This window comes from Aptenodytes forsteri, unplaced genomic scaffold (assembly GCF_000699145.1).
Source record: "Aptenodytes forsteri isolate BGI_AS27 unplaced genomic scaffold, ASM69914v1 Scaffold282, whole genome shotgun sequence".
Classification (NCBI taxonomy): domain Eukaryota; kingdom Metazoa; phylum Chordata; class Aves; order Sphenisciformes; family Spheniscidae; genus Aptenodytes; species Aptenodytes forsteri.
In genome coordinates, this window is record NW_008794089.1 from 4,730,360 (window position 1) to 4,749,970 (window position 19,611).

The following is a 19,611-nucleotide window of genomic DNA, read 5'->3' on the forward strand; positions in this document are numbered from 1 at the left end:
GGGGGGGGGGGAGCTTTTTTTCCCCTCCTTAAATGCATCTACTGCTAATAGACAGGCCCCTTGTTAGGACTTGGCAAAAGTAGAGAAAAACTTTAAAAAGAGTGAGTGCAGTTGCTATTGTGACAAGAGGTTAGCTGTAGCAGCAACCATCACTGCAGAGAACGTGAATGTAGCTTCAAGCCACGAGTGCATGAAAACTGTAAGACCGTGGCTATTGTGCTTAGGTGCTGTGTGCTGAAGTTCCCACAGTCAGCCCCACTGATGGCTCCTACACTGTTCACATTTTCACATTACTCTCAAATGTGCCCTGAAGCAAGTGACAGAAGTAGACAAGTATGGAGTTGCCTTTGCTCAGAAAGTGAAAGTAAGTATTCACAACTTCCTCAACTGGCTGACACAAAATTCCAACTCAGTTCCAGTAAAAATGAAGAAGTTCAAGTATCCTTTATTCAAGGTTGAAAAATGTACCACACCACATTATTGCAAAAGTTCATAGGTACAAAACACTTTGCAGCTGGTGAGAAGGCAATAAAAAGTTGTGTTTTTTTTTTAAATGTGTTACTATAAATTACTGTTACAGTACTTTGCAAATACAGAATTTCAAATTGCATCATTTTTATTTTTTCTAAAATTGCCCACAGTACTAGAAATTCCTGAAGATAAGGCAGCTGTTTGTTTAAAAGAAGAGGTAGCTGGTGTCAAGGGATTTCCATTTCTCTTTCAATGCCCACATACTTAAGGGCATCAGCTTGGCTATATCTGAAATTAAAAAAATAAAAAGTAAAAACCAGTAACACTGAACATTTCAGCTTCATTGTTCTGACCTAACAGCACAGCACCACAGCCTGGCATACTCTCATACTTAGGTTTCCCATAAGTTTCCTCACCAGCTGGGGCCTTTATTCCTTGTGTGAAGTCGCAGATGCTGAACAAAGCCGGCCACTCAAGAAACTGCTTTTAGAGGAGTTTGACCAAGAGGACACAAAATGCTAAAATTCCACACTTTTTCACCTTGAATGTCACAATGCTAAAGTTCATTTTAGCTAGTGGAAAGCAACTGTGTTTCTCAAGGTTGACTTACACAGAATTGTCACTGGACAGCTTGGTTTTCTTCAAATGAGATGATTTTAGAGGAAAGTGTGAACACAATCTTAGCAAGCACGTCTCTGTAATAAGGTAAGACTACTTCTTGCCCATTTCTGAATGATGGGAGAGACAAGCCATTCTGCTACCTAGGGAGCCCTACCAGACGAAGTTTAATATGCAGGTCTGCCTGGAAAAGTTGTGCAGGTCTGTCCCACTTCGTCACTAAACTTTTCTCTATACAAGCTGGCATTCCACATTTGCAAGGTTCCTGACCAGCTGCTTCGCTCAAGTCAGTCTTACTATGGTATCTGGCTTAAAAAAAAAATGCAAGGGGACTGCTGCTCAGCTGCTGAGAGCTGAGGTTGTCAGGAGGCAGGCACAGTAATTAATGATGAGCTGGGCAGAAATACTGAAAGCTAGTCCAGTCTACGATAGGATTACAAAATCCGTCTACCAACCTGTAGTCAAAGAACAGTTCTTCACCAGTCTGAATGGCTCTTTTAGCAAATATTCCTATTCTGTGATCACCATTAACCATCATAACTGTTAAAAGAAATTTAGACTTAAGTTAACACAAATATTCTAAAACATTCTAAATAAGTATCCCACAACATTTCGTACATTGCTAAAAGCAGGTAAATCTTAAACTTACCTTTTGCATAGCAGTTGGGATTTACTGAATGGTTTGCAAATCTGATTTTGTTGCCCTTGCGTGTTGCATCAACCACAAAATCTAGGAAGGGGGGGAAAAAACAAAACCCACAAATGATGGATAGGTCACCTACAAACAAATTTTTGTGCTTAATACCTAGTTGTGCTTGGATTTTAGCAGCTGGAAAAAGGTAACTGCTCATGGAAGAGCTGGCACATCATCCTACGGTAGCTTTATTGTTCTGCAAGACTCAAGATATTCCTGCTGACCCACACTGCATTCCATTTATCTCCTGCCACAGTGGCACTACCTTAGTTTCTCATTTGAAGCTTCTCTACCTTTATTCCACAAGGAGAAGCTCCATAAATATGCTAAGTCAACACTGACATAAAGCAGCTTTTTTTTCCCCCTTTCAAATGTCTTTTAGTATTTCACACTTGACAGAGTGCAGTCTGTATTTTTCTCTTCAAGTGGCAGTAGCCACATGTCTGTGGGTGGCTTTTTTCCCCCCCAACACAAAATTACCATCATAACTTACTGCTAATTTAAGTCACAGTAAAATTATTCCAGACAATACTTAGCAAGCCTTTTAAATTCTTTAGGCTACTTTACTAATGCTTGCATGTGATTTTACTCCATGAAATTCTACTTAACTCATCTTGTGTATTTGGCTTGTGTAATAGGCTCCATCGCTACTATCTAGTTGACTAGCATTTGGTGGGGGTGTGTGTGGAAAGAAGCACTAGCTATCAATATTAGGAATCTACACATTGCTAGGAAAAGATGTGCAGAAGAAAGAATTTCTCAGTGTTACGTGCTGCCTGCAATAGAACAGGGCTGAACAAAATGGTGAGCATACATATTTATGCTGCAAGAGTTGTGACTAGTACATACATACCATTATTCAAGTTAAACAGAAAGCTGCACATGTATTTGTCGTATACTTTTCCTCTTCTGTCTGCCTCATCCTGAGAAATAATCTGAAAGAAATAGTAATTGTAAAAGAGACCACCTCTCCCCTTTTGTAACCATAGCAGCTTAAGGTCAAAAAACCCCAGACATTCTGAAAGAAAGGTGGGGTTTTTTATTCTCTGGGACTGAAAATATTCCCAAACATAAAGTACTGTTTTCAGCAAGCATTCTGCGCTTATCAAGCCACCATGGTTTGCTCTTAGCGTAAATAAGCATAAATAAGTTCTTTCAGAGCAGAAGGAAAGCAAGAATTACTTCTTATCTCAAAATCAAGACTGCATACGCGATTCAGGGTTTTCTTAGTACTATAGAACATAATTTAGTGAAAGCGCCTACTGAATTTTAGTACTGTACTAAATGATTTTGCACACAATTCCAGCCACGTCTGAATTAAAATTACACGTAAGAGAAAAATGACACTCCAGCCTCTCATTCTCTCAAGAACCTATGTCAAATTTTTTGTGACATTTCAACCATCTAGCTCCTGCGTTTGGAGCCTCTGACAGCAGTAGCTGTATACTTGGTCAATCACATCTCTGTCTAAACATGATACCAAGTTAGAGACAATCTCTTGGTCCCTAGCCAACACACAACTTCACCAATTAAGTTCATACATAACATACCAAGTTATCTCTTGGTCCCTAGCCAACACACAACTTCACCAATTAACAATTAAGATAACCAGTGTTCTCCGTCCTTACCTCACCACAGTATTCAGAGATGAATTCGTTCTTCTGTACAGGATCTTTGATGAAAATGACAATCTCTTGGTCCCTAGCCAACACACAACTTCACCAATTAAGTTCATACATAACCAGTGTTCTCCGTCCTTACCTCACCACAGTATTCAGAGATGAATTCGTTCTTCTGTACAGGATCTTTGATGAAAATTCCCCAGCCTGCCACATCTGAAGGTGCCAATAGCAAGTGCTGTGGGAGAGAAAAAACAAAAAGTTTAGACATGCCTGGCTTAGATTTGTTTTTTGTTGTTTTGTTTTTAATTGTGTCACTTAATGAAACATACACTGGGGCTCCAGGAGAGAGGACAAACACAGGTTCTTCTAATTATCAAATGCACACTGAAATTACAGCTTGTGGATCAGAAGTTGTATGTGAAAGAGAAAACACATGAAGTACTTGAAAACCAATAAAAATTTTAGTTTAACCTTGAAATGAGGGTGTTACATAAAAACATATACACTAAGGACTTCACCCTAGAAAGGTCTGCAGACAGGAGCCCACTGCTGATTAGCTCAGTATTCAACTGAGCACTAGTTTGTGAGATGATGTTCCGGAGCAGAAAGAAACCTTGGTTGGGTTGTTTGTTTATTTATTTAACAGAGCTGAATGGGCTTTCCAGATATCTGGTAGACTGCATACAAGTTTTGTGTTAGAATCAACAAGTGAAGAAACAAATAGCTAGTATCTTATGTCTGAGCCAAGCTTCCTTATGCTGATCCAGGGAAAGACTGATGAGCTATCACTAAAACAGCAGCCTATTTGCAAATTACAAGCAAAGTCTGAATGGGGAAAAGGAGATATTCTACTTCAGTGTTACACAGAAAACACTAACTAATTGGTACATGACGAAATGTACACAGAGCTTAACAGCAGCACATGAACAAGCTAACATAAGTGACAGCTACCTCCCTTTTTGTTTTTCTTGTTTGACGGCATGAAGGCAAAGAAATTCCATTCTTTGGCATGAAAATATAAAAACACCTCAAAACCAAGGCAATAGGCATGTAGTTGTATAACTATCTACATACTTTTTTGGATCCTCTCTGAATGCTGCAGTTCTTGCAAGAAACATTTTTGCTGTCCCAGTGGTCAGCTGCTCCACATGTTAAACAGAGGTCAGGATCACATTCACGTACAGCTAGGTAACATGGACACTGCTTAGTGTTGCATTGTGCTTTACAACGACATCCAGGAAACCTGTTCTGGCCTACAAAGGAATATATGGGAAACAAAAAGGGCAAGTATGAAAAAAATACACTGTAAAATTAAGACAGTGCAGATTATAGCACATCATAATATTAAAAAAAAAAACCATAGCCTTTGATATCTGTATAGGACATTTGGGAGTACTGTAAATTCTTTCCTTCCCTCATTTTACTTTAGTCTTCCTCAATTTTAAGTCTGAAGACTCTTTCTGACTTCATTCAATGGCTAATTAAGAGAGCCAAATTAAACTGAACTCATGCTCCCTTCTCACACCGTTTGACACAATCTGCTGCTCCTCCAAACACCATCTGCAGTACAGACTGCCTGCTAGTACAGAGTTAAATGTTGGGACAGTGAAAGAAATTTAGAGATAGCTTTTAAATGTTTTACTTACATTCTGAGCTGCACTGACAAAACTTCTCACAGAAGTTTTGAGCAATTACACATGGGCATGAGCTATCGCAAGGCTGACGTGGATGATCACATGGCTGATAGTTGTAAACATGATTCGATGACCCATCTGAATAAAAATAGCAACATTTTGTAAAGTTGAAAGGTGCAAACAAACAATATGCAGTTCCCTTCACTCTTTAAAGTAGAAATTCCCTTTTAGTCATTTAATTAAGAAAACCCCAAAAGTGAACAAAAAATCCCAAACCTACAATCAGTGGGGTTAAAAAACCAAAAGACACCAAACCAGAACTGTAACGTTAGTTAGGTGTTTGTCACCGTTAGTTGCCTGCTTCCTAGTGCACTTCATTCTTCCCCTTACTCAGCTGCTTCGACTATTCAGAGCTGAAAACTGTTTACTATGGAAAACTGAAAAACGAAACTACAATGGTATAATTTCCTGTGTGAACATGTTCTAGAGCAACACTGATATTATTCAGCAAAGTAAATTTGCTCAAATACCCAAAGTAATTTTTACTGTGGAGCAACAGTCAACTGTCAAACAGATACACTGGCAAAATAATACCTGGTCATTATACCACTGTGCTTTCCCAAGTCAATTTTCCAATACAGACAACGCTAGCATCTTATAGGCAAGGAGGGACTACTGGGGACAAGTCTAGAGCTTTATCTACAGAGCAGCTAGGGGAATTTCGTGCTATATAAATTATATTTGCTGTTAATATTCCTGAGCTTGTGTTGGGTTTGCATGTATTCATAAAATGCTCAAGTTAGCAATCAGCAACCAAAAGGAGAGAGAGACAAACTGATCAATTATTTATGTTGCTAGAAGTCCCAACCACTCTCAACAAATTTTCAGATAACTATTTCTAAAATAAGCTTTTTTAAAAAAGACAAATGCCGCTTTTTACTGCGGCTCCTATTGTTAGTACCATTTTTATTTGTACTTCAATGAGGCCATACTGAAAAAATTGTAAATTCAGCCTCCTTCCCTTTTCATTGAATTATAGAGCTCTTCCAGTTACATAAACCAAGGAGTATCTTTTGTCCCTACAATATCTGTAATGAGAGCTTACTTTTTTTTCTTTTTATTCCCCCTATAATCTCTAGCTCCCCATGGAATGTACTTAATGGCCTAACATTAAAAAAAAACCCCAAACCCCAAAAAACAAAACCAAAAAAGCAATAGTAGGATCTTAAAAGTTCAGGACATAAATTGAATGAAAAGATGCTAACCCTTTTTCAGCTGTATCTTTCTGCAATGAGCAGCCCACAACCTGCAAAAAACACAAAACAAACACAAGAAGGTTGACAGGAACTCCTCCTGCAGTGGGCTGGGAAAGGTAGCTGCATCTTGCACCCACAAGACTTAAAATGGGAAAGTTTCTGGTAACATGAACATCTGCTAACTGTGCACAAGTCAGAAGTGGTTGCAGCAGAACCACCCTGTCCCAGTCTCTTGGAGCTGACAAGATCAACGCTCTGCAGGCTGCTCCCTCCCCCTCCCAGCACCATTCCTCTAGTCCCAGGATTGTACCGACGAGCAGCCCCCACCCAGCCCAGGCTAGAGAGATGCTTAAATTCAGATGGCCTTTAAGGAAAGCCTGCAAAGAGGAGGCTGCTGGAGCTGCTTCTAGCAGGCAGAAGCAGCAGCAGAAGGAAGGATATGGAACTGCAGATATGCAGGGACATGTCTAAATAGGGGAGTGAAGGCCTGTCAACTGTTTGCTTCACAGGACTTGGCCCCAGCACCACACTGGTAGTCTCCTACAGATCACAGCCAGGTATTACCCTTCATGTGCTGAGCTCCAAGTATATGACAACAGGAGATAACATCTGCCACACTGATGTGACCTCAGTATTTCTTCTGGTTGGACAGACTTTTCCCCAGTTGGTTCTGACTGGTGGTACTGTGCTAAGCCTTTTCCCTTCTACTTCAAGCTCTATATGCCTTTCTTTTACGTCCTTACAGTTTTCCTTCAGTGTTCTCTTTCTCCATTAGCTTAGCTAAGCACTCCCTTTGCAAGAAGTGGTGTTTTTGTTGTGTGGTGGTTTTTTTAAAAATTTAGATTAAGGATTTTCAAAGTTTATACTTCTTGGGGTTTCTTAGTATGTCATACAGCAACATTAAGAGAATATGGGAGAAGCCTCATTCCCTGGCCAAATAATACACTGCTAGCTGCACCTAGCAACCTCACTTTCTGTGCAGATTTACTTAGCAATCCAAAATACTTGTGAACACATGTACTCAGAAAACCCCAGCACAGAACACTTAGAAAGCTATCCTGCCTTTCAGTGAATGAAACTCAGAAGTTTGCACTCTCAAAAAAATATCCCCTGCTGTAACTACTTAAATAGGACTTTTTAGCTGCTACTTCTTTCATAAAAGCATGATATCAATTTCTACTTTAACTGAATAGTATGCTGCCCCCCCACCCCAACAGCTCTAGGTAGACAAGATTCTCTATGCAATTGCGCTTTCAAAGCTTTACTCTCTGTAACTTAAGTTACAGACTTAACATTGAGTGCTCGACAGCCAACTCTTGCAACTTCCAGTCCCCATCCCTGGAAGTATTTAAAAGACGTGTAGATGCGGCACTTAGGGACATGGTTTAGTGGGCATGGTGGTGTTGGGTTGACGGTTGGACTCGATGATCTTAGAGGTCTTTTCCAACCTTAATGATTCTATGATTCTACGTATCTGAGGTTGAAGGGAGGGAACAAATCCAAAGACTATCAGCATTACAGAGCACTGTAATAAATAGATGACATTCCTATTGAGTGACTCACTCTAGAAAAAAAGGCTACCAACATATATTTATGAATTATGAGACATTGACTCTTTGTAAGAAGACAGTTCCATATAAGTGAAAGAAGGAGTGCAATTTTGACTTAAATTACAGTAATGCACATCAAACTACTTTTCTTTTTTGTCTGGCTGGTATTTGGCAAATGTAACATATACACCGTATTTTTGAACAATTCTTTCACAGAAGCTTGTCTCAGCCCAAGATAATAAGGACCTACTAGCATATCAAACCCTTAAATGCTTTCTGTGGATAGACTTCTTAAAACACCATTTCATTAGCAATTAGTATGACATTCCCCCCCCCCCTTTTTTTTTTTTTTTAAGGTAAGAACTATCCTAATACTTTAAAAGTAAAATGCCACTTGCTGACTAGTTGCCACCTGAGACTTTTTGGTTTCTATGGGAAAGTGCAGACTGTATGGACAAGATCACCTGAATATGACAAAGATTGCCACCATCAACAAAGCATTAATACTAACAATTCAAAATGGATAGAAAATTAAATATGGCAGTCACAATGGCAAAGGCATCAGCTTAGCTACTCCTGTAACGGAGATTGGTGTCACAGGAGGAAGACACCCTAGCAAGAAAGGAGCTGGAGACATACAGTGTGAGCATGAATTGTGGGGAATGACAGAAGACAACATGAATTAAGCTGCCAACACTGACCAATTCGACAGGAGGTTTCATTAGCACAATCAAATTGTGTTAATGCAAGTACATTCATTGGCTTGTAACTTTCACAAACTGCCAGGAAGCACTGCAAGTTCCCCTGATTAGTGCACAAAGCTGAAGCCTGAATGAGTACCATACTAAAGGTAAACTAATTTATCTATCTGCCTTATAATCTGCTATCTCAACCAGAAAGAAAAGGCAAGATCTGGTCCCATGCACCAGGAAGCAAAGGCAAGGAAAAGACAGAAAGTTGAGAAAGCACTCGTGACTCAAAGCTTCATAAAAAAAGCAAACTGGAAACTCAGTGGCAGGTTTCCAAGCAAGCAGGTGGATTTGTACATCTGGTTGCTGACATCTGCAGGATAGCCAGCTTAGAAAGAAAGTGTTTCCAGAAGCATTTTGACAGAAGCTGTCAAAAATATTGTTCTTCTCTGCTAACAACCAAATTTTGCCAGTGTTTTTAGGAGCCACTGGTATCAGCTCATCAGGCAGTAGAAACACATTCTTTGGAAGAGGCTACACTAGCATTTCTTTCTTTGCACAGCAATACTCTGCTACCTGAAATAGCACTGAAAATTCAAAATATGTGCCAATTATGTCAATACAAGTAGTTACAACTTTGCAGCGTTTGATTTGCTGGCATCACTCAAAGACTTCTTTTCAGTCTCCTAAATCATATCTTATCCATGGCCTCCCCGCCACTCTAAGACTCAGCCTTCCAACCAGGTGGCACATAAGAATATCTGTGCCAACGCCTCAGCTGCACCTTTTGCCTGATAACAGTGAGACTTTAAATCCCTGTAAAAAGGCACCCTGAACTCTAGGCAGAACCACGTAAGCTATTCAAACGTACGCAGTGGAACAGTAGTCCAGCGGAAGGCAGGGACAGGAAGAGGAAAATGAGAAAATGGGAAAAAAGAAAATACTTTCAAATAAAGTTTACTAAGTAAACTCATATCCAAATAGGGGATGAGGGAGGGGAGGAAAACAAAAATAATCAAGAAGCAGCATTATATGGCCCTACAATCAATAACAGATCCTTAACAATCCAGAGGAAGGAGTGCTGATTAGTTAAAGCAAATACAATTCAGCTCCCAGCAATGGAAGAAAACATACACATAAGAGAATGAACAGTGCTGAAGTACTCTCCCTCCAGCATACACTCATGCTTTTCTGAATTCTTTCTTGGTTCAGATTTTTCTGTTGGCATCTATGCAAAGTACTTATTCCTCCAGCAAAGCAGAGTTTTCACAAACTGCGAGGTTAGTCTCCGATACATGGGACAAGCTCTGACACTTACCGGCTCTCCAAAAAACCAACTATATAAAAAGTCGTCTCCTCTCATTAATCAGCCTTATTATGGCTATCTAACAAAAATGACATTGGAAGGAGGGAGAGAATCTCTTTTACCATCCAAGAGGGGTGTAGTCTTGCCAGCTAGTTGCTCACAGTATGCCTACACATGCACTAAGATTGCATGGGAAATAGGCAACGTCTTGTAAGAAAATCTGCTACCAAATCAGTTAGGAGCAGCCTTCTGCTGCTGCTTTTCTCTTCAGTGAATGCTGCTTTTGCTCGAAGGCTGTCTACCACACGTACACATGGAAAACCTGCAGACCAGTAAGTCCCTTGCAATGGAAAACCGCAAACAGGACAGAATAGCCTTCCTCTTCCTGGCTCTAGGACTGGATTTACTCTAGGAGTGAGTAAACTCAACTCAGAAACGTAAGAAACAAAGAAAGACTTCCAGATGGTTTTCCCAATTGCTAGTTGTGCGACATCTTTAGAGAGTGCTCAGATTACAGTAGTATGTAGGTGGGCTAAAAGGTTTTCCTTTTTTAAAAGACTACTGCACATAGAAGAATGGAGACAGCTTGATTGCCACATATTCTGTGAAATCAAATTAAAAAAAGTTACCTCCTTCCTTCAATGAGAGTTAAAAAAATTAAAAGGCATTTCAAAACTAAATTGCTAGCATAAAAGTCTTTATATTGGCAACTAATAAGAACAAAATAACATCAAGAAACCCCACGTAATGGTATGTGCTTTTATTTATTTGGAAAAAAAAACACCCAAACCAAAAAGTCTCAAAACTCCTCCAAAACAATGTCAACCTGGTAACCACACAATCCATTTCAGCTTCAAAATACATTTGAGCCTTTTAGTTGCTCTTTTCAAATAGATGTAGTGGCACCATTTTTATAGCAATTTGTGTGAATCTGAAAACAAGCTAATTCCCAACTGCATATTGCAAACTTGCACTATGGCTAATAACTCCAGATTTAAACAGCCAAGCCCACCAAATGCCCAAAAACTTGAGAACTGTGCCAAGAGCATTAAATCAATAGTTTTTGCTGAGAACAGAATCTCTTCCAGATGCTCACTGAATCTTTTCCTAGCTCACATCGGCTGCCTCTATGCTACAAAGCAGAAACATTCTACTCCATGTCAACAGTATCTTTGAGCCAGTATCAGGAACTTCACTAAGCCTGGAAATAATAAATATACTTAGACAGGCTAAGACAGAAGCAAGAAGAATGGATGGGAGAAGAACTGGAAGAACAAACTTGGGGGAAAATAAGGAAAATTAAGGGGAAAAATAGGAAACTTCATGGAAAAAAATGTTCTTATTGCTTGCAGAAAGGAATGTTCTTGCTAATTTTCAGTCAGCTTTTTATCTCCTATGTTCTTATCCCTGGGAATAAAAATAGTCAATGCAGAGTCGCATTTTTCAAACCTCAGGATTCTCAAAGAAAAATGCATTTCACTGACAGACAGTAGCCACCAAGTTTACAATTTCAACAGAAATTGTTTCAGATGGTCTTTGTGGCTCCAGCAAAAAGCTTGATTTTGTTCTTCATTGCAGCTTTACTTTAAATAATAACTTGTCAACCTTGTTCTTTAGTTGAAGTTCTAGTTGATAATGAAACTGGGGTGCTACAAAGGAATAGTGCCTCAAAGAAAAAAAAGGCAATCCTACTAGTTTGCTACAACATTTTTGCTTACTGATCATCTGAACCTTAATGGAATACACTTCACCATAAAAAACCCATGAGTTTTAATTTACAAAATACCATATAATCACTATTGAATCCCATTATAACGCTTGTAAATTTAATATTTATTGCTGCAAACAAAGTTATACCGCAATATCTTGAATGTTATAACAAGCTGTGTAGAGTATTTCTAATCTAAATTTAGTTTGACTACTTGCAGCAATACACCTACAAGAATCTGCTAACAAGATTCTGGCTGTTAAAGAGGCTAAAAAGAAGGGAGAGAGGAAGAGAAGTGGAAGGTTATACTTGCCGATGCCGTAAGACTTTTGTCTGAAACCAAAACACCATTTTGTTTTATTGCTGCAAATTTTGTTTTTGGAAGCAAAACGAGAAGAGTTACATGACTTTTCCTCCAAAATACTTTCTGTTCTGATCCCCTGTATCTCCAATTTATTGTTATGCTAAGGTTACGTAGTAACAGATTTACCTGTGTTTCCTTTTCTTCTTTCTGGGAGGAGTATCAACATCTTCAGCAGGGACTGGAGCAATAATACTAGATTCCTTTACTCTAAACTCATACACCTAACAAGAGATACCATAATACATCCACGATAAATCTCTCACTAGTAGAAAGTTGCTCATTTTCTAAGTTAGTATGATTTCCTCCAACCAACAACTTACAGATTATATCCAGTCATAGTCTCTTTTCAATACATTTAAAGTTGATTATTTTTGTCATTTAAGAACAGATAGTCTAATTTAAACCTCCTGTAAATATAATTTAAAAACAGTTTTTAAACTAACTTTTATATATTTGTGGCATGAATTCTAGATCATAGCATTCTTGGGAAAACCAAGAAAATTAACTAATTTTCTCTTTTAGTAATCAATACTAGTATTTCTACACTTCAGTTTTAAAAGTAAAACGCTATCATCCTTAGTAAGTAGCTTCCCTTCTTACCTGCCTGCACGTTTTGGTCCCAATCAGTCTGGCAATTGCACAGAAGTTGTCATAGTAGGTGCCAATAAGAACTCTAAACATTGAGGCTTCTGCACCACTCCATTCCACATTCTCCGGAGGCTCAATATTTGGCTTCATCTTTATTGGTGTTTGACACCTAGAATTTGCTTCTGTAATAAATAATTGAGAGTATGGGTCAGTGCAAGGCTATGTTTCAAAAGTGTTATACAGCCCTTAAAAATGTCAAATTATTAACTGTAGTTAAAAATATCCCAGGTTTTTGTTGTTGCCTAATCTAAGTGCCACAACAAAACAGCACTTTTCACATACCTCTTAAAGAAGTTAAAAATTAGGTAACAGTAGCTATTGAAATTATACGATCTCACCTCTATACACAGATCGAGACAAATCTGGAAATTTTCTTACAGGGTTCTATTTGATTAAACTCATATTATTACTCTGTCTTTTCACTCAGTTCCAAATACATGGTTTCTAAGATCACACGGCTCAACTTGTTTTGTTTTTTTTTTATCCTCTCAAGCACTGCAGCTAATTGAATAAAGAAGCATTGACTAGCCTTACCAGAGGAACTGGATGTTTCATCTTTCTTTTCTTCTTCTTCTTTATCATTGTTTTCTCCTCCAGTTTCAGTTCCAGCTTCTCTATCACTATCTGTGTCTTTTGATTCCAATACATTTATTGTTGGCGTGCTGGGTCTGCTGGTGTTGTTTGGAAGTCTTCCCCTTCGGCGGCCACCTGGGCGCTTTGGTGGTGTCTTTATACGCTCAGCGGTCAAGGCAGCTGCAAACTCCTTTGCACCTTCCTAAATACAAAACATTACAATTTTCAGTAAAAGAATTAAAAAGCGTTTTCACCTGTGGTCAGGAACTGGGGGGAGAACACATTCTACTTGCATACTGTGTAACTTTGCATTATTCTACAAATTAATCATGTACACACAAATTCCAGTTAAATGTACTCTAACCATGAACATAAATACTTTTGATGAGATCATAAAAAAAAAAAAGAAATCTACATTTACAAAGTACTTATGTCAGTATTTCGGTTCCACTTCCATTTTGGCTGCCAAGTGAAAAATAATTCAGTATTCAAATTTCTATTTTCCTAGATGACAGAAAAAAAATGAGAATTTCCCACAGAGAATACCCTTCAACATACAAGAACTCTTCTTGCACATGGCACTTAAACAATATGCGTTCTGCATTTTTTAAAATGCAATCACTGGTAATTTGTTTTCTAGTGGAAAGGGGTAGGACAATGCGTAGCAAGTTTTTAGACTGGAAGGTTACATGGTTTCTCATATTAAAAAATTCAGGAGAAGTGTGAGAGAGATTTGAAATTACATTATTAAGGATTTCCCCTTATTAATTTCCATCCTGTTTCTTAAGAGCACAAATACTGGATGGAATTCACCTTCAGCAAACTAAAAAGCCTTTATAATTTTTAGTTGTGCTATAACTTAAGAGAGCACTAAGTCTGTAAGACCCAGTTCTTTGACTAGATGGACACAATAGCAGCAATACATTATTAGGAGGTAATAATCTTTCTTCCCTACAAATATCTCAGGCTACATCCAATAGAGCTAAAAATTATTCCTACTTAACTTCCAATCATCAAATGAAAGTCTAACTCTCTTCTTTCGCACAAACTGAAGATAACATACTTGACTGCAAGTGGCCCACAAGTATATGCACTAATCATAGATACAGCATGTCCTTACACTAAGTGTAGCTTGCTATACTGCAGCTAGCACTAGCACTTTATTTCATATGTTAAAATTCACTATCTTACCAGATGTTGATAACAGTGCGGTCCACAAGGCTTATTATCTAATGCTGTTTCTGTATTCTTTCGTTTATAAGTATTAGGAGTTGCGTGGAATGCTGTTGAATCAAGACATCACATTTGTAAGTTTTAATATAAAAAATACATTAAATATCTAACCTCAAACAGTATCCAAAACACAAGGTTTACCAATAAAAATGGTAACAAATGGAAAAAAACACAAAATAAACCCCATCTAGTGACATTTGACTTACCATTTAAATACACAGAGACAGCACATGGGTAAGTTTCACACGTGCCCATTTACATCAGTGAAAACAATCATCACATTTGTTTTGTGTATCAAGGAAGACTTGCTATATCTCCCTTCCCAACAAACAGAACAGACTTTACTTCTGTTACAATGTTAAACAGAATTATTCAGGGCTTCTCCTATTAATGCATGATCATCTCTCAATCCGTAAGATTCAGGTGTTCAGTTTCTATCTTGTCAAAAAATCCAACCCCACACACTTTGGAAAGGTAATGGACCCACTTTTCATTTTTGTTAATGAGAAGGACACATAAGCATTTTTACTCTATTAGTTTATCAGCACTCCAACTAAGCTGACAGGTGATAAGAGTTCAGTTCCTATATCCCAGCTGCAGGGTAAAAATAAGTTAGCATCGCACAGTCACTATGGATGAGAACAACCACAGTTAAGTCTGCAACTTGCAAAGAAGTGTCTGCTCATGTATCTGACGGACTCTGAATAACTCTATATAAGTTGCAGAACAGTGACTCAGAATGGAGCAGAACTGGGTACGTTACAGATGCAACATGAGCACCTTTATTAACAGCATGGCAGTTTCCTACCCATTCACTTTGCCAGAGCTCATCCCTACCAGCTCTCCCCTCATGCAATCCCTGCCTCATAGCAGGATGTTTTCAGAGAGACTGACTTTCCTGGTTTTGCTGGAAGTCTTGGGAACTCTTCCGTATCCCTTACTTAACTGAAGCCTGGAAAACCTGCGGCTAGACTCTCACCAGAACTCATGTTCCCAAATTATATTAGGAGCTTTTTGAAATACAATCCTTAGTTTTCTGCAATTCTCTTTTTTAAAAAAAATTCCTCCATGCTCAAGGAACAATTTTTTTGTTTTAATATGTATCTATATAGATAGATAAATACTTTTTCCCCTTAAATGTGCTAATAGTGGCATACACAACTGCAAGGAACAAAAATGGAGAATGCACTCAAGTTTAAAAAAAAACCACCACAAAGCAACAACCAAAAACCACTACTCAGTACTAGCTGTCTGTTTCCTTACACTCCATGAAGGCCTACAAAAGACGCCTGTCTGAAGATACATGATTCCCAAAAACTGTAAAAGCACTTATGCTGCAGTTTTACCACAGTTGCAGCTAGGCAACTGTAACTTGCAGTTAAGTTTTTCAACACTCAGTGAATAAAAAGTGCTAATGTTCAAACTGAAAGAAGAAATCCCTCCCCTCTCACCCATATTAATCCGTAAGAAGGGCCATTCTGTATCAACACCACACACATCCTTCTCCTTCAATAAGCCACCACCATAGGCTTTCCTCCTCATCTTATTTCTAGACTGTACACGAGACTTCTCTTTATAATAGTCCACTAGGCTTTCAAGACTGAACTTTTAAAATGCAGTCCCTTCCCTTTTAAAGAATGTGGGCAGAGCTCACATATATCTTCACAAAGTTTTTCATAGAATCATAGATTGGTTTGGGTTGGAAGGGACCTTAAAAATCATCTAGTCCAGCCCTGCTGCCATGGGCAGGGACACCTTCCACTAGTCCAGGTTGCTCAAAGCCCCATCCAACCCGGCCTTGAACAAGTCCAGGGATGGGGCATCCGCAACTTCTCTGAGCAAATCTCATTTCAGTGATCTGGTTTGCAGCGTAGCTCCATAAGCACTTGTTTTGGCACCAGTGGGGAGGGTGACCGGTGGTGGTGAGCACTTCTTAAGGGAGATTCTCTGATGAAACCACTCCATCTTGGAACCATCACTTCATGCTCCCCTCCCATAAGGGAAGGTATGCTGGAAATCAAATCATAAATTCTATAATGTTATGCCTGTATTAATGACCGCAGCACATGGGAACCTCAGGGAAGCAATGTATTCTTCCAAGGCTTTCTTAAAAAGGTATAAACAGTGTAAAAAGTATCACTAATTAAATATTGCATCGCTTTCTCCAGATTTATAAAATGTAATATATTTCTCTGGAAACACAAAAAAGCTTCAATTTTCCACATACAGACATATAGATATGTAAAAATTATTTACAAGCAAGTATAGGAATGTAATTTATGCATATTGTTGCTATTAGCACTCTTTCTTCCCCCACATTCCAGTTTAAAACTTTTACGTGGTATGTCACTTCTCGTATGTTTCACATATCCTTGAAGTGTTCATGCATTCTGTAGGTAAAATGTTAAATAACAGAGAAACCTTGCAATTTGATGCCAAGCTATTCCACCTGTTTCCAGCTTTTAAGAAACAATGAGATGATGGGAGCCACCCACCCAACAGCAGAAGGGAAAACCCCCACATTTTTAAATTTGCAAAGTATACCATTTCATTCATTCAGGGGTTTTCTTCCACATAACTGTTTTACCTTCTCTTCATACCACAAGGAAAATAATTTTGCAACAATGCAAAAGAACAGTAAAACATTTGCAATCCATGATCCATATTAGACTGCTGCAATGTGCAGAAATCAAAACTATTCTTTTTACATGTCACTTGCAGATGCAAACATTTCTCTCACAAGTTCATTTGTGCTAGGTCCTAAAATGAGTACTTATTTTTTTAATTTTTTTTTTCCTTTAGACAATGAAGAAATGTTTAGTTTGTAATGCAGTGAAACAAATCAATGTTTGACTTTTTAAACCAGTGAGACCTCAAAAATACACTGTATCTGATACTTAATATTAGAATCATACCCTGTATTCCACTATTTCAAAAACACCCAACACAGTATAGTACTGACAACTATAGTCAGAATCTACCACCGCTGTTGCGAGGTATTTTTTTGGGAGGCTTATTACAAAGAAAGGACCCAGAACAAGAATAAAACTGTTCGTACAGCTGTATTATGAATCTTGCAAATATCAGTAGCAATTTTTTTTCAAAATCAAAGACATCTTTGCAGAATTTCCTAAATAACTAAACTCCGTATTTCTTCAATAATTTCCTTAAGAAAGTCATTCTAAAACTGCTTCACTGAGCATGTTTTCTGTCTTTGAGATTTATTACCTGTCTCATCCCCAATGGGCTCAATTCTCATATTTTTCATAATGTGAAAGTACACAGGCAACAGGTTAGCCTGAAATGTACATTTGCTTCACAGTCAAGCTATTCGGGAAATTCTCCCTACCTGATATTTTTCCTTCTTCTAAATTCTTTGTTAGTCCAGACATTTAGGCATAATTCCTTGCTGTCAGCAAATGAAGTCGGTACACAAGTTTTTTCAGTAATGTCATCACCTGCACATAAAGGGATTGCCAGGTCGTCAAGGGGACTTGACACGTTAAAAATCTAATGATAACTTTTCCAATATTTAACTCAAATGTTCTAGAATAAATATTTGAAACTACATAAAATAAGGCTAATCTTAACAAAAATGGAATCTAAGAGGGGGAATTACAGAAATCAAAACCAGACCTAATAGAATTCCTGTATTTTTTTAATTCTCTATGCCTTCTCCAGAGATTTGTGCCTTTCAAAATACGAATCTGATCACTGTAGCCCACCAAATTACCAAAGTAATTCATCAAAAATGTCATCTGCAGAAGCCAGGACATCATCCTGTAGTGCTTGGCAATTGCATGAAGTAGAACATAGGGGCAACTGATTAGGGTTCTAGTAGAAATGTTATCAACTTTTTTAAAAAGTTAAATTGTTAAATTGTTGCAGAGACACTGAAAATTGCTAGTGCAGCCTTCCAATAAACAGAGTAGTCTTTTTTTGATGAGTTACTTATTCCCAGCAATTAATCTGGTGGCTTTTGACCAACAGTCTTAAAACTTCACAGAAAGTGAAGAGGTCATACAAGTGACTCTCTCAGTTTTTAACAGATAAATTCCTAGCTCTAGACAGACACACAGACAGACACACAGACAGAAAACAATCCTTTCTTTGGTGTTACTAGAGACAAAAGCAGAAGGAAGCAATGCATCCAAAGCAGTGACCAGTCATTGTAGAGGTGGGATTTGTGTATGTCTTCAGGGAATGGTGACTGAACCATCAGTTTACTACATTCAGCATCCAGTCTGGAGGCTACATAGTGAATGCGCAAATCACTCTTGAAGAGATCTCTTTACAACGATCAAGTATCAAACATATTTTTATCAGTGACAACGCACGTGCTGCATAAGCTGTCATGAAGAGCATTATCATAATCGGTAATTTCACACTCCATCTTGACACAAAGGTACATCTTGAATGCCTCCACAGTGGAAGTGTTATTCTTCCTTCTTTCTGCTACAGCCCTGAAAACCTGAAGAGATGACTTAAAGTTTGGGCTTTTTTAAGTACGAGGCATGGTTTAAAATGAAGTCTTGGACATACACCACTTTGGAAAGAATACTGACTTGTTTAAGGGACTTACCAAAAATCACCAGCAAGAAGAACTTAGGCAAACTTTTAGCATAAACACTTTGTCTTCCATCTAAAGGTTATGAACACAGAGAAAGGGGGCACAACACTTTCAGCTTAAAGGACGCTGCTAATGTGGGAACTGAGGTCCTACAGCCGATCAGTGACATGACTCTGGACTTTGTCATCAGCTGAATCTGGCACTTAAGAACGTGTCAAAATGCTCAATACTATGAACCTGTCCTTTACAGCACTAAAAGAAAAGAAGTCTCACAGAGTTGGTGCCTCAAAACTGTGGACTGGTAATACCAGGCTCCCCAGAGTCGTAGGTACCAAAATGTGGTCTGTGGATCCTTTCAGTTCTACTTCTAACAATCTGCAAAAATGGCTATGAAAGGCAAATCTATATAAACTGTGTAAATAATCAAATATAGGTGTATTTTAAAGGAGCCCGTATCTTCACTGGAAAACTCCTACAAGTTTATAAAATTATAAACTTTGGAAAGTTTATAAACTTTAAGGAAAAATGGCCTAAAGCCACTGTTGCAGAAGTACCTAAAATCTTCTGGGGTGCTACTGCAAAAAGTTTGTTCTCACTATGTCTGGACAATGCTTTCTTGTTCACTTAAAAGTAAAACTAGACTGGCACTCAATCTCCTTGCTAGACTATTGAGAG

At 38.3% G+C, this 19,611-nt stretch overlaps 1 protein-coding gene across 1 annotated transcript in view; it reads right to left on the reverse strand.

The window, feature by feature from the left end:
- Positions 1 to 425: 425 nt before the first annotated feature.
- Positions 426 to 19,611, reverse strand: part of EZH2 (enhancer of zeste 2 polycomb repressive complex 2 subunit) — a 29,699-nt gene continuing 10,513 nt past the window's right edge. Inside the window, exons 8-19 of the mRNA XM_019470878.1 lie at positions 14,325 to 14,416; positions 13,095 to 13,335; positions 12,513 to 12,682; positions 12,039 to 12,133; positions 6,305 to 6,345; positions 5,052 to 5,177; positions 4,480 to 4,658; positions 3,545 to 3,640; positions 2,637 to 2,718; positions 1,739 to 1,819; positions 1,545 to 1,629; positions 426 to 759 (exon numbers count right to left, since the gene is read on the reverse strand). Of these exons, the coding sequence (XP_019326423.1) occupies positions 699 to 759; positions 1,545 to 1,629; positions 1,739 to 1,819; positions 2,637 to 2,718; positions 3,545 to 3,640; positions 4,480 to 4,658; positions 5,052 to 5,177; positions 6,305 to 6,345; positions 12,039 to 12,133; positions 12,513 to 12,682; positions 13,095 to 13,335; positions 14,325 to 14,416 (1,349 nt within the window). The 3' untranslated portion in view covers positions 426 to 698. The remainder of the gene's footprint in view (positions 760 to 1,544; positions 1,630 to 1,738; positions 1,820 to 2,636; positions 2,719 to 3,544; positions 3,641 to 4,479; positions 4,659 to 5,051; positions 5,178 to 6,304; positions 6,346 to 12,038; positions 12,134 to 12,512; positions 12,683 to 13,094; positions 13,336 to 14,324; positions 14,417 to 19,611) is intronic.